At 49.6% G+C, this 14,548-nt stretch overlaps 5 protein-coding genes across 5 annotated transcripts; 3 read left to right on the forward strand and 2 right to left on the reverse strand.

The window, feature by feature from the left end:
• Positions 1 to 289: 289 nt before the first annotated feature.
• LDX57_009273 (uncharacterized protein) lies at positions 290 to 1,448 on the forward strand (the record flags this gene model as incomplete). Its single annotated transcript, XM_046090999.1, has 2 exons — positions 290 to 675; positions 737 to 1,448. The coding sequence occupies 2 exons, from the start codon at positions 290 to 292 to the stop codon at positions 1,446 to 1,448; spliced, it is 1,098 nt and encodes a 365-aa protein (XP_045946974.1).
• A 1,695-nt stretch (positions 1,449 to 3,143) lies between these two features.
• On the forward strand, positions 3,144 to 4,306 carry LDX57_009274 (putative cyanamide hydratase). The gene is made up of 2 exons (XM_046091000.1): positions 3,144 to 3,576; positions 3,639 to 4,306. Exons 1-2 carry the CDS (start codon positions 3,357 to 3,359, stop codon positions 4,151 to 4,153), a joined length of 735 nt encoding a protein of 244 aa, XP_045946975.1. The 5' UTR covers positions 3,144 to 3,356; the 3' UTR covers positions 4,154 to 4,306.
• Positions 4,307 to 8,604: 4,298 nt separating this feature from the next.
• On the reverse strand, positions 8,605 to 10,251 carry LDX57_009275 (C2HC5-type zinc finger protein; the record flags this gene model as incomplete). Its single annotated transcript, XM_046091001.1, has 1 exon — positions 8,605 to 10,251. The coding sequence occupies one exon, from the start codon at positions 10,249 to 10,251 to the stop codon at positions 8,605 to 8,607; it is 1,647 nt and encodes a 548-aa protein (XP_045946976.1).
• Positions 10,252 to 10,901: 650 nt separating this feature from the next.
• Positions 10,902 to 11,961, reverse strand: LDX57_009276 (uncharacterized protein; the record flags this gene model as incomplete). Its single annotated transcript, XM_046091002.1, has 2 exons — positions 10,902 to 11,822; positions 11,896 to 11,961. 2 exons carry the CDS (start codon positions 11,959 to 11,961, stop codon positions 10,902 to 10,904), a joined length of 987 nt encoding a protein of 328 aa, XP_045946977.1.
• Positions 11,962 to 13,032: 1,071 nt separating this feature from the next.
• Positions 13,033 to 14,193, forward strand: LDX57_009277 (uncharacterized protein; the record flags this gene model as incomplete). The annotated part of the gene is made up of 1 exon (XM_046091003.1): positions 13,033 to 14,193. One exon carries the CDS (start codon positions 13,033 to 13,035, stop codon positions 14,191 to 14,193), a length of 1,161 nt encoding a protein of 386 aa, XP_045946978.1.
• Positions 14,194 to 14,548: the final 355 nt, after the last annotated feature.

Below are 14,548 nucleotides of genomic sequence, written 5' to 3' on the forward strand. Positions count from 1 at the left end.
ATCCGGGCAACTTGAGCAAAAATCAATTTTACTCTCGGCCGCAAAGTCTTTGGCGCTCAAGAGTGCTCCCCGGCCAGCGTTGCAGGACCCTTGCACAGATGACCTCGATTGGTCCTCGAGGTTCTATCTTGATTATTGTGGGTATCTGGTGAGGTGGACTTTCTCTTGTGGGTAGGCTAATGCCAGACAAGATAACATACGCATCGCCAAATTATTCATCCTATATGACAGCGCGAGCAATCCGTTTCGAAATTTACTCGCATACGCGGTAGATGATTCAACTTTGAGAATGGGCATAATTGCTGTTGCGGCTCGACACTTTGCCAATACAGGACGATCGTTCGATCAGACCGATGATGCTTCGTCGCCTCGAATGGTCAATGCTAATGTGGATGCACTTCACTTCAAAAGACAAGCTATCAAGGCTTTATTATCATCACTGTATCGTCCAAAGCCTTCTCAGAAGGACGGAATAATGGCGACCATCCTTCTTTTGATTTTTCTCGATATACTCGAGTCTGGCATCGACGGTTGGAAATATCACCTTCATGGTGCAGAAGGCCTTGTCAACATATCTCAATCGATGCTAGATCCTGGTGCCAGTCAACATGTCAATGGGAACCCCGGAGAGACAGTGGAGGAGACCAGGAGATTTATCGCCCGGCAATTCTCGCTGTATGGTTTTTCGTTCCTATCCACTGATTTACAAATTTTGCTTTGTCGCTTACAACAGCAGTGTCTCAACCATCGGAGGTGCGCTCTCAAGTCCAGAGTCCAGTTCTGAGCTATGTATCAATTTCGAAAAAGAGAGGCATCAAGAGTCAATTATTCGAAGCTTTCTTGGATGCCCTGCATTCCTTCTGGAGGCTATCCGTTGTTTCTCGCATCAAAGACATGTGATCGAGACTATGAAAATACACGAAGAAACCTCGATTCAAGAGCATGTACGAGATACTCGGACTATGCTCGAGCTGACGGCAGACTTTGACTGTGTGGAGTGGGCATCAAGCTTCGTACAATCAAGAGACTCCCCAACTGTGGAGATCCAGAAGCTGTCTCTACTATCGGAAGCATACAGAAATGCCACCTTGCTTTATGGAAACCAAGTTCTTCGTGTCTTCGGAAGGTCAGCCGGAAAGACAACGCCTGACAATGATAAACTGGTGTTGCGACTACTTGACGTGATTGAGACTCTCAAGTGCGACGACGCTCTGTTCAAATGTTTACTTTGGCCGACCTTCATTGCAGGCCTCGAATGTGAGACTCATATTGAGCAACAACAGGTCGTACAATATCTAAGGATGCTTTGGGATTTGACCTGCTGTTTGAATATAATCAACGCTTCAAAGATTCTGCATGACCATTGGATACAAAAGCAGTCCGATGGAAGTTCAGCGCTCAAGGAATCTCAACTTCATGTAATAGAACAAGGCTGGCTGCTTGTCTGAGCTATCATATTGCTTCCACAGTCATCTTATTTTCTTACGCTATTGAGTTCTGGTATTCCTGAACGCCTGAGCTTTTCGCATTCCTTGTGTCAAAAGAAGCTCCCAGAATGAAGCTGCTAGGTACTGAAACATCCTATCCTACGTGTATCGAGGTATTATACAGTACGATCCACCTCGAAGATTCTTTGACTCATTCATTGCTACAAAAACAGCCGAGAATTTCGCTTTCTAGTTAACATGCTCTTCGCGTGGATGTATCAAACCTCTTGTGCACCCCAGGGTATCTCTATTCAAACGGAATTAACACCAACACTCTTCTCACGGATAGAAGACTCATGGACAGAGGATCCAGCGATAGAGGATGCACGTCGAAACCGCCCCCGCGTTTCACACAAAAGAATCTCGATTGGAGATGTCTCTTGGCATAACCCATGTGCCAGAAGGTAAAATCTAGACGACGCCGATACGGCTCCAAAGGCACCAGCCGCCGTCATGAGAGACTCACCCAAGGCAATTCTGCCATCTGCCAGCATAAAATTCGCCAAGCAGTTAAGGATACAGCACACCTCCAAGGCAGCGTAAACGATGATGTTCGGAACGTTCCTTGCAGATTATCAGCACGGATCTTAATCGCCTTGAATACATGTATGTGCTTACGTTGGCAGAGAGGCAAGGAAGAAGAAGTTAAAAAAACACCAAACTAAGATCATGATGTTAGCCATCAAGGTAAGCAGTCAGTGCGATAGACATTGGGAACTCACTTAGCTGATAGAATGCGAAAGCACTATAATATTCGGATGTTTTGCCGCCATAGGAAGCTACGATACCCAGCGAGGGCATCAGCATTACGCCTTGGCCGCCATAATTATACCCTACAAGGCGTTAGAGACAGCCACCATTAATGCGCAATGGATGAGTGTGACTTACCGAATGCGGCGAGAACGGTATACGCAAAAGTGTTCCCTTTCACCATCTCCCATTGCGCAGATATGAGGAGACCTAGTCCTGCGATGAAGCAAAGGTTTTATATGAACACCGTCTAGTTGGAGACGCCACGAAAGCCCATCATAGAAAGCGAAAGGGCCATTAGGGTAGTTGCAAACCCGCCGAATCCTAGGGGACTCTTGGAAATAGAGTCAGTGTACCGAAGCGGATATACCAGACAGGACCTCGGCGAGTACATACTGGGCTGGCGAAATGACTGTTAGCCATTTTGGATGAAAAGTGTCAATGAGCGGTGTTTGTCGTGCTAAAGCTTCTCAGGTACAGTTGGTTGGTATAACGACTACAAAACGAGTATGGCAAAGACCTCAACGCTAGTCTCATATTTATATGGTTTCCTATCTGAGTTGGTGATACACGACATCGCAAAAACTTAGAGGTTTGAGCGCCACATGCTATAACTTCCTATACTGGCGACTCAAGGTTATTAATTGGACTATTGCTGTCCTTCCGAGGGTTGTTCCATGGAAATGCAAGAAGAGCTGCATGTGTCATCGTGCGTGCACAATATTATAGCGTAAGACTTTCGGGAGAACGGAGGCTGCAGAAGGACCATTCTTCAAGTCGCCGTCATAGACCCACCTGTGATAACTTCCTAATCGGGTAAGTCTGGTTCCACCCCGCGACTTCATCGACTTTACCAATCCCGCAAAATCCGAGAAATGTCCTGGATTTGCTTGTAAATCTTTGCGGACCGGACGGTAATGTAACCCTTTGCATCAAACCAGCAATGGACGAGGTGTCGGGTATATAAAGGCTTCACCCTGCCCTGTTTCATGACTTTGGCTTCTTTTCAACAGACCTTTACTACTCAATTTGACTGCCTTCTACTTCTATTCGGGACACTTCTACTCAAATCACATCTAATAAGGAACTATCTCGTTGGCCAAATCTTTCTGCTCCAAGATGTGCCAACAGGAAACCGCTGCCAATGGCTGGACCAGCATGCCAGCCAACGCAGGCGCCATCTTCGGTGACCAGCCTTTCATCAACAAGCCGGAACCTCTCCCTCTGAGCGAGATCAAGTTCCCCTTTGATGATCCCACTGTCGCAAAGACTCTGGAGTATGCGAAGAAGACCCTCCATCCCGAGACCTTCAATCATTCCATGAGGGTTTACTTCTACGGTACGTTCGCATATCACACATGGCCCCAACCACTCCAACCTTCATTTCTAATCTCCATCCAGGAATGGCCATCACCAAGCAACAGTTCCCCGATAAACATGCGGCCTTGAACCCAGCAACCTGGGCCTTGGCCTGTCTGCTCCACGACCTCGGCACCGCAGAGGAGAACCTGACCGCCACCCGCATGTCCTTTGACATCTACGGCGGCATCAAGGCCCTCATCGTGCTCAAGGACTTCGGCGCCACCACCGATCAGGCCGAGGCCGCTGCCGAGGCCATCATCCGCCATGAAGATATGGGCGTCGACGGAACCATCACGTACATTGGACAGCTCATCCAGCTGGCCACCACCTACGACAACACCGGGATCCATCCGCACGTTACGGATTTCGGGAGCATGATCCACGAATCCACTCGTGCTGAGATCAACGAGGCTTATCCGCGTATGAAGTGGTGCACGTTCTTCTCTGCTACTATTCGCAAGGAGGAGAGCATTAAGCCTTGGTGCCACTCGACTCATCTGGTCAACTTCGACAACGAGATTGAGGCCAACACGCTGATGAAGAAGTGGGAGTAAGCTCTCATTGTGCGGAGATCACCACGCTCTAGCTGAGGACTTGAGCTTGCGGTTAGTGCGCCCGTTGGAAAAAGTCATGATTAGATGAGAGAAGATGGCATAAATAGAACTCGAATGTGCGAAATTATTACTTGTTTGTCTCTCTATAGATCTATATTAAAAGATAACCCAAGAAACCATAAAGCTTTGACAATAATTGCTGATGAAAAGCTTAGACGAAGTAAAAATGCCAGTCAGAGAGAAAAGTAACATAGTGGTTTCAGGAATTTCATCTAGGGGTCCATCCTAAATACCCCATCATGTAGTTACACAGGTACTCCGCATTGTCGACCCCCCTAGCAAGCTGGGTCATTTCTATCCCTTTCTTTTCCTTCCCCCCTAATAACATCCAAGCACAGTTCGATTCGGCAACTCTAAAGTGGTCTAGAGCAGGTTGGCGGTCGACCAGCCTTTTTTTTGGGTTCACCATGCTTGGCTATCATGTGTGCTCTTCTAGATTGGCTATGGGAATAGCTTCTTTCACAGAATTGACATGGGAATGGTCCTTTGCTTGGCGACGTGGTTGAGCGGTCAGTAGACTTTGGTTGCAAAATCCTCTGAGAGCCCTGGGGTCTTTGTTGCACCTGTAGTGCAGGTGTTGATAATTCCGGTTCTTCAAGCACGCCTCCTTGAACTCTGCCCCTGAATACGTTGTTAGTGCGCGACGGTTTGTGGGAATTATGCCGAGTACTGACCGATTGCTGGTCTCACGGATGAAGGGACCAGGGCTCTGGTTGAGGCTCAGGCAGATCCTCTGATCTGCCAAACCTTGTTCGATTGGACTATATGGCGCGCTTGTCCGGACTTCTGGCGTATAAGCCGTAGTGGTGAAGAAGTGGGGCTTATTATGGGCGATGCCCGGTATGTGAGGAAGATTTAACGCTGCATTCTCCAGCGTAGATGCATTGCGTACAGGAGGCGAATCGATTCCCTCGATACTCAGAAATTGATTAGGTTCCAATTGACCAAAGGACCCATTATCCATCATACTACCCAGAAACAACATCAGCACTCAACCATCCTCCGCTGACTAGTTTTCTCGGGCACCAAACGTCGTCAGGAGAGTCGATTCAACTCCTGCCGGGGAGAAGCATTTTCAGCTGAACATTACGAGCAGTAATGCAGCGGACAGGTGGGGATTTTGCATCTAATTGCGAGGCTTTATTTTGCGCGTGATATAATAACATATACTCGGAAAGACAATTTGCCCTGTCCATTATCCTATCCTTGGATTCCCTTTAGCTGTCTCCCCGTCCATTGCGCAAGCCTAATTGTCCTCTGCGACAGTGTTCATTCATGTCCACGTCTTTCCGAGCAGGACATTTACAGTGGATGTCAAGCACCATCACCGCCCCCTTCATATATGGTTTTAGCGGTCTGTGGGAATTTCTCTCTTCTGTCGCAGTCCGCTGACGTCTTGAGGTGCCTAGTGCAAGCTCTGTCAGCTGCTGCAATTTGCTAGAGAAACTCACACATTCATATGCAAAAGACGGTTCAGGTCCGAGGGAATATCCACGATATCTGCGGAGCAATCATTGTCGGGAGATTGCCAACTGCCTGAAAATTGAGATTCGTGCATCTCGAAAGGGAGAGCGGCTTAAGATTGCGGAATGGAATTACAAGATAGGTTATGATAGATAAAGGGTATGTGACTGAAAATCAAGGTGATTAGGACAGTAGAGAATCCTAAGTTTGGGAGAGACAGTTGCGACTTTTATATCGTTGGACGGAGGGATCGATTGAAGACGCGTCTCGCGTCGATGCAACGCCAAGCAATGCATCGAAAGTGGCGGAATAGCATCGACACGCGCTCCATGTCACTGCTGATGCCAAGCAAAGAAGCTCCGCCAATTACAGAAGTGAGAATCGAAGAATCCTATTTGTCGGGCATCAAAAGTGCAGCGCCGCAACGTTCTTTGTGCTGTCGCTGTCCAGCTGGTCACCCCCAAGGACCTAATGTACGAATTACAGCCTCTACAATTGAGGGAGATGACGTGTGGGCGATTGCCTAGAAGAGCGCTTCGCCCGTCTCTGTACAGTGTGAAAATGCCTCATAGAGATGACGGCAGAGAAGCCCCAAGGGTGAAAGCATAAAAAGGCCCTCTGTCCTCCATCCCCTCACCATCCCATCACTAGCCAAAGTCTTCTTCTCTCAAACACTCACACACCTACTACGCCTTGTCTGCATTTGAGTTAGTATTATTTCTACACACAACTTGGTCTGGGCTAGCCTAACCTACCACAGGCTATATCCCACTTCGACAATGCCACAAGCAATCCCTCGGCTTTTCTCGCGCCCACCTCGATGTCCGAAGTGCCGTTATAGAATGGCTCACTACCAGACCCGGCCTACTAACGACAAATATAATATCAACCGATGGTACTATACGTGCGAGGAATGTCCCAAGGTGATGGTTTTTGACGATTGGGAGGGTGTCAGGGATGGGAACCCTTTGTGTGACTGTGAAGAGATTTCCCGTGGACAGAGGGAATGGGGCAGAGGCTTCGTTTACCGCTGTGCGAGACGGGAGTGTGGATTTGAGATGGATCATGATGAATAGAATGAGTCTTGACTTGTGGACATCTTAACGTCATGATAGTTCAGGGGCGTGGAGGATTAGCATCTTGACAACAAATACTAGACGGCTCTGGCTGTGACATCTCAATGCTCCCATTGACTTCTCTCTACATAATCCTCCTCTACGTATAAGTGCCTGGGTAGATTAGTCGGTTCGTCATGTACGCAGTTGACTTCTCCTCTGAAGCTCTACACGCTGAATGTACTCATGACTATGTTGTCTTTCACTTAATTCTCGTGTAGAATTCCTGTAAACTTGGGGCAAATTTCAAGTAATGACAGGCAGTGGACATTCGCATGCAAACAGACAGAATAGAAGAGTATAGAAAGCAGGGTAGGAATATCTCTTGCAACATCACTGAATCCAGCACTCATGGTAGCGATGAAAGCCACTTCCAAGGAAAAAGCCCATATTCACCTTTGATTCGAGAGCCAGGCTATGGGTATAATCCATCACTTGCGGTAGCCACCGGAGCAGGCGCATCCAAAAACATTACATTCTATAATCGGACTTGTCAGACAAATTTTCATCTTTGAGGATTGGCTATACCTACGTCCATACGCACACCACGGGGTACCAGTAGTCATGTATTCACAAAACTATTATCGTAATAAGGATCAAGGATCTTCATAAATTCGCAAATTCCACGAATATGCACTTACTTCAAAGACATCAGTGCGAGTGCGGCAACAGTGCTCAATCTGTTCGTTGGGCCGGAGCCAAGCAGGAGCATGGACACGAAAGTGTATTATTCCTTAAAAATTATAATTATAAATTATATTATTATATCTCCTAAAAAGATGTCTACTAACTATAATGTTAAAAGTATCATGCACTATATCTCTAAAAATCAAGTCTAAACAAGGAAATCTTACCGTACTTTGTAATTCTGCTTTCTAGAAGTTTTCCATAATATAAATCCATCTCTCTTTGTTCATATACTATAGCAAAGATTCTTTATACACTTTTTCAGCTGTACGCTAAAAAGCCCTGCCAAAATTAATTTTGTCAAATCTTTATAGATTAACATATTCACTTAACAGACCAACACTAAACAAATACTTTATTTAGTGTCTTTATGTCCCATCCGATGCCCTTAACATGATGTATTGAACAAGGTCCCGATCAAACTCGGGGCTGTGCATGTAGACCGCGGGAATCTTGACAACTACTACCTGGTTGAAGCGACAAGATGACTAGGGGGCAACGAGGTCTGATAGCAACAACATGACCGAGAGATCCAAAAGGTATCTAGAATCATAGCCATGTAACAGAAATCCTTGGCGGCATCAGGTTTGGGGTGGTGACAATCTTCATAAGATATAGATCACATGACTCAAGGCAGTATATATCTAGTCGTTATAGACGAGCATGTCAATAATTCGTACCTGTCATCAGGGGAATCCAAAACGAAACATTCCTCTGGGCTACATGGAACTATACCTTAACCGGAGCCGGCATTGATAGCCAACGCAAACGGGAGTTACAGATCAATAGTAATTCGCGTTACCACCTCTGGGCAGATTCACGCGAATGCTAGTCCAGTTGATCAGAAGATGCTTGTTTCGTCAATTACTTAGAGCTTCCTGAAAAAGGTCTCGTTTAATGGATTAACCTTCGTTCTTGGAGAGTTGATCATGATTAGTCCAGATGCTCTTTTCGTAGAAATAAGGAGCCTGTACTTCATCCAAATCTAGCCCGAGACCCCTGCTCAGTTAGCAGCACTATGGCTGTATACGATCAAAAGCCAGGGATTAGTGTTCTTTGTCGAATCTATGCTGGTCTTTCCTCCGCCGGGGACACCGTAGAATTGTTGATACTAAGATATGTCTATCATCCCGAATATCCATGCGCACCACCGTCTAGAATCCACTGCTCATTGTCATCATTGTCATCCTGAACCCGCCGCCACGTTTGCTTTCGGTCCTTGCGCGCTGTTCTCTCCGGCTGTTTCCCATCTGCTGTCTTCCAGACCGGCCGCACCAGTCCGCCAGCCGCAAGTAGAGGATTCCGACTGAATGCTTCACCGCTGCCCGTTCGCCCCGTATCATGACTGAGAGCCTCTTCCGCCAGCGTCTGCTCCTCCTGTTCCTCTGCAGATGGGCTCGACTCAGCCGGCCCAGCCGACTGGTACACCCTCGTGAGTCGACCGCCCTTGATATCCAAGCTCATGACAGTCTGCTTCTTCTCCCATTCCGGACGTGCTCGCTCTTCCATCTCGCGCAGTACGCGTTGCTGCTTCTTCAACGCGAGTGCTCGTTGTGCGGGGCTCATCCATAACGTAGACGCAACATTCGGCGTCTCGAAGTCTGCCGCCTCGTCGACGACCTTGGTTCGTTTGGCGTTCTGAGCCTGGAATTGAAGCAGTCGGTCTCGATGCGCCTTCGCGGCATCTAGCTTATTCGGCCCTCCTCCGCTGCTAGGTCCCTGCCCTGGTCCACCTTCCCGGTGAACGCTCTCATTATGAGCGCGCATCTTCTCCTGTCCTCGCTCGGCTCGCAGTTCCCGAATCATGCTTTGAATCTCCTCGCTCGAGAGTAGCGGCGTCCCGCAGAATGAGCAGGGCTGGAGACCCTCCAGCGAACAGATGATCTTCCCGCAATTCAAGCAGTTCGGAGCCGCATCAAACAACGGATGTAACGACGCGTAGCAGTTGCATTTCTGACTTTGTCCGCCAAGCGTCGGATTCGTAGATACTTCCAGCGCGGCGATCGCCGCCGTCAAATCTGAGATATTGCTCGTGGTGAGGGCCCCCTTCGACGATCCACCACCTCCTCCCCCGCCTTGTCGCGACGACGATGACTTCGCAGCCTTCGATTTCACATTCGGTAGGTAATCCGAGATCATGGGTCCCGACGCTGACGGCGGCGGCTTACTGCTATTGCTGCTCGTAGCACCCGGTTTCGGTCCCGGAGAGGGCGCCCGCGACGACGAAGCAGAGGATTCCTCACGCGACGACGGCGCCAGAAACTGTGCGCTGGGCCGCGACTCCGACGAGCTCGTATTTACCCCCGTCCCCGCGGCGGTGCCTTGCTTGGTATCTTTCCCTTGTGCGCGACCACCCGAGAACGCGGCCATGTAATCCTCCTCCTGATCGGCCTTTCGATACCCGCCTGCAACATTCCCGAAGTTCTCGATCTGTCGGACGGGACCGGCACTGTGAAGCGGTGGTTTGGACTTTTTGCCTTTCTTGGTGGTTTTTCCGGATCCTGCTGGACTGGAGGTTCGTGATGGTGGTTCGGAGTCTGTGGTTCGTGTACGGTGAGAAGAAGAAGCAGGCGGTTCACGGCGGGCACTGAAGGACGAGATGAATTCGAATGCGGCGGGGGAGTCGCCGAGGAGGTTTTTGAGATGCTCCGCACCTTCATCTTTCGAGAGGGAGGCGGCGTAGGAGAGGATCTGCTTGAGGGAGTCGTCGTCTAAAGGAAGGATCTGGGAGAGGCGGGGAACTCCCCATGTTAGGAGGGATGAATCGGCCATGGGGTGTACTAATGGACAACAAAGAGATTGAAGAAGAGGTGGATCGGAGACGAAGATGAGATGCGGAAGTGGTTGGCGTTTGTCTTATCGGAATTGTGGAGAGCGTGGTGGCCGTATTCTTCAGGCCAACATGACCTCATCAGTCATTATGAGTCAGGGAGTATCATGTTGACTCGTCCCCTTATGGAGTCGGTAAGGAACTAGCGCTCAGGACGAAAATCTTGCTAAACAGTCAATAATATTAACCGCAAATGTTCTTAATGCTGGTGCTGGTACTCGCCAAACTAATGTACATACAGTGCATATTGCACAACTTCTGCATCATCATCATCTATTCTTCAACAGAAGATAAAAAACAAAACCACATCGATCAAGTTCTTGACAAAGGAAAAAAGGCACAAAAATGAGAGGAAACGACGCCGAGCATGTCCCAGATTTTTCGACATGACTGTGTACTAGAGCAAAGTCCCCGGTGACGCCTTTGATGCCGAGTATTTACGTCAATATCGTTAAAACAAATGAAATGAAAAGAAACAAGGAGACTATGTCCAGATCTCGTCCCCGATACAGAAACTGTCTGTGTATCTGTGAGAATAATGTGTAGACTCTTGAAAGAGAAATAAGGAAGACATGAGAACGAGCGAGAACTGTCAATCTCCGTTCACCTCACTTTTAATGTCGGCGTCTCCTGAAGCTGCTGCATCTGCGGCAGCGGCCATGTCAGGCGTGAGGCCGTTTTTTAATTTACTGCTAGGAGCAGGAGGTGGCTTTTTTCCCGAGAGTTTCTTCGGAGCCCCTAATTTTTTCTTCTTCGTGAGAGCCGGCGACGGCGTATCATCCTCTAACGGCCGCTTCGGCGGAGCGGATGTGGGCGTGCTGGTGCCGTTCTCCATGGGTGTTTTGTTTCGACTGGTTTGCCGACCAGAAAGTCCCATACATCGATCCATGTGCTGCGCTACACGCGTCACGACGAAGTATCTCGGACATTGCGGGCACTTGACCGTCGGAAATGAAATTTTCTCCGGTGCCGCGTGCTTGAAGGAGCCGTCGGGCGTCGTAGGAGGACTCGATGCCGGAGTGTTAGATGAATTGGTCTGTTTCTTCTTCTTGGGATTCAATTTGTCGGTCGCGAACGGATTGCCATGTACGTCGTGACCCGGCTTGTTAATCATCGGCGTCTCGGTGCAGTATTCTCGATAAGGATCGGGCGGTTGTCGCGCCCCGACCCCAGTGGGCGGGTATAGCAGACGCTGTAGCCGGCAATCAGGGCAGACGACGTCTTTGACTGTCTGAAGCGGATTCCCCTTGAGGTAGACTTTGCTGTCTTCGAAAATGGCCGCATCAGTTTCCACTCGAAGATCCTTGAACTCTTCAGAGTCAGGATCGCCCGAGTTTAGCGGGTTGGTAGATTTGTTGCCGGATTCTTCGCGACGTCTGGCCGCTTCATCTTCGGCTTTTTGTCTCGCCGCGACGACGGCGGAGCGCATGCGGGCGACTTTCTCATCTCGATGAACCTTGGCAACAATATCGTACACGATGTTGTAGAAGGTGTCGTTCAGAATATCGGAAGTCTAAGTATGTCAGTAATGCGGTCTCAAGCAATGAGAAACCCGATATACGATCCGTCGCGTATACTAGACATACCAATTTTGCAATGGTACCCGAAGCATACGGGCTACCTTGTTCTCCCGATCCATTTGATTCGCCCATGTTGTCGGTGTATGTATGTGTGTATCCTGTATGCGAGAACGTTAGGAGCTAGCCAGCAGGAAAGACAGAGTGTCCGAAGGCGACGAGAAAGAGGATATAGAGATAGTTGACGAGTGGAAGAAGAAAAGGAGACCGACAGACAGGTTGTCAGAGCGAGGGACCCTGGCTGCGACAGATGTCTATTGCCAGCCAAACAATAGGAGCAATAAGAATCGCAACAATCACCGAGGGTGTATTATCCCAAGCTCCATTAATGCCGCCATGATGCGCAGCGCAAGAAGACTAACCTTAACCACGGTTTATAGACCCACTACCCAAGACAATGGCCAAAAACAAGCCCGCGCAATACCAAAGCGAATATCCCTGTGGTCAACAACACGACTCCATGTACTCGTGCGTGCGGTGTGAAGTCCGAGGATAGGATTCGATGAGCGGCGACGGGGAAGACCAATGATTCGTGCTCGGACGGGGCGGACAGTCGGAAGCCAGACAGGAGCGCGCGCGGAACAATCGATCGCGAAGACAGGACTCAACGGAGTGGCCAGTAACACGTGCAGGTCCTCGAGTCCATCTGCCGGTCGATAGTGAATGGGGAAACTCTCCTGTCGGTGGCGGGAAACGCCTACGGTAGGGAGAATCAGCGGAGAACTCGATTTCGCAGGGAGAGGACCGGCTTACCTGGTTCACATGAGAGAGAGATGGGTTCTATATATAGATACCGAAAGAAACTGATCCAAAAATTCAGGATCTAAACAGCATCCGGCAGTCCCACCGAGTCTTGTCCGTGGGGAAGCAGGCAGATTGGGGTGGACTTGGGAGGGAAGACCGGCGAGGCTTTGCGCTGGCCTTTGCCTTTGCCTTTGCTGGAGTCTCGCCGACCGGGCCATCTTATCTTATCTCATCTCCGCGTTTGTCGCTGTTTGCGTCGAGTGACTTCCCCTCCTGACTCCCTCTTCTCTTCTCTCGTGACAAGTGTTATGTGGATCAAAAGGAAAGAGAGAGAGAAGTACAACACTGGACCTCTCTGTCACCTTCCTCTGTACTTACCCTATCTGCCCCCCCTCCACCACCATGGCATATCAGTTCTTCGCAAAGGCGCATCAATCCAAGCAGCCGCCCACTTCTCCACCACTCCCTCCTCCCTCCTCCTCATCCCCATCCTCCAACACCAGACGCGCCAAATCCCCCATAAGTCCTCCGTCGCTGAGCGCCTTCCAACAGCAAAATGCCTCGCACGCCACCATCGCCGCGAAACTCAAGCCCCCGACAGGCCCCGGCGACTCAACCTACCACCCCGTCGCGTACCCTCACGCCATCGCGTCCGGATACCCAACTCCGCATCCCCACGTCACCATCGAACCGGTCAGTACGGCTCACATTCCCTCCTTGTCCCGAATAACAGGCCTCCTGCTACCCATCCGCTATCCAAACTCCTTCTACACCGCCACCATCACCGACCCGGTCATCGCTTCCGTCTCGCGCGTCGCCATATATCATGATCATCCGGTAGCCGCGGCGCCGGCAACATCCCCAGCCACGGCGGCTTCTACGGGGTCGGACAAAGTCATCGGGGGTATTCGTTGTCGTCTGGAGCCTGTTCCGCCTATGGCCGCGAAACGTCTCCCGGGTAAAACTCAGCGAGACCCCGCGAACTTGTATATCCAGACGCTGCACCTGCTGTCCCCGTATCGGAGCTACGGTATCGCGGCGTCCCTGCTCAACTCGTTGCTCTTTTCTACACCGCCACCTGCTTCGTCGAAGTCGGAGGGGAGCAAGACCGGTCTGCAGTCTGGGTATCGCGTTTCCTCACTCGTCAGACACTACAATATCCGCACGGTCACGGCACATGTCCACGAGGCGAACGACGAGGGCCTGAAATGGTACGTCTCGCGCGGCTTTACAGTGGAAACGGGAGTAGTCGAGAACTACTACCGGAAGTTGAGGCCGTCGGGTGCACGGATCGTGAAGTTAACGCTAGAATGGGATGAGGACGAGGACGACGGATCCGCGAACGCGAAACCGGATGCGCCGGAACAAGAGAAGCTCTCCGGAGACGAAGAACATTTTGCGTCGGCAGAAGAGGACGGTGATGATGATTGGGAAAAGGTCGAAGCTGACGATGAAGATGGAGACGACGACCATGGTGTGACAACGTTCTCGGACTCGAAATTGCTAGATGCCGACGATGCGGCGAGTCGGAAGCGGAAGGCAGATGATGAACCGCAACAATAGTATTATGTTTTGTTATGTTTTTTCTTTTTGGGATCTCGGGGCTTTTTGGATGTGGCACTCAGCTCTTTCTTTTTGCTTGCATTCTGTTTTGTTTTGTTGCCCCTCTCCATTCATTTCTACCGCATCTTCACATGATATTTATACCCTTGTCGATAAGTCGCATACTCAAGACCTACAGCTCACGCTACCCTGTTCCTACCTGCCTTGTTTCTTGACATATAGAGACAATCTGAGACATACATGTGTTTAGTTAACAGCCTAGAGACATTCCTCATTTTATTTATTTCTAGATGCAAGGAATGGTACATGATTGAATATAATTGAACTGTATAGGGCTGCCAATATAAGAACACAA

The sequence above is a fragment of the Aspergillus melleus genome (genome assembly GCF_016097325.1).
Source record: "Aspergillus melleus strain CBS 546.65 chromosome Unknown contig5, whole genome shotgun sequence".
NCBI classification, from domain to species: domain Eukaryota; kingdom Fungi; phylum Ascomycota; class Eurotiomycetes; order Eurotiales; family Aspergillaceae; genus Aspergillus; species Aspergillus melleus.

Excerpts from the sequence above, each read along its gene's own strand:
- LDX57_009274 (XM_046091000.1), top strand. The coding sequence starts at position 3,357 with ATGTGCCAACAGGAAACCGCTGCCAATGGCTGGACCAGCATGCCAGCC. Across the intron at positions 3,577-3,638 it reads CATGAGGGTTTACTTCTACG|GAATGGCCATCACCAAGCAA; the intron begins GTACGTTCGCAT and ends ATCTCCATCCAG.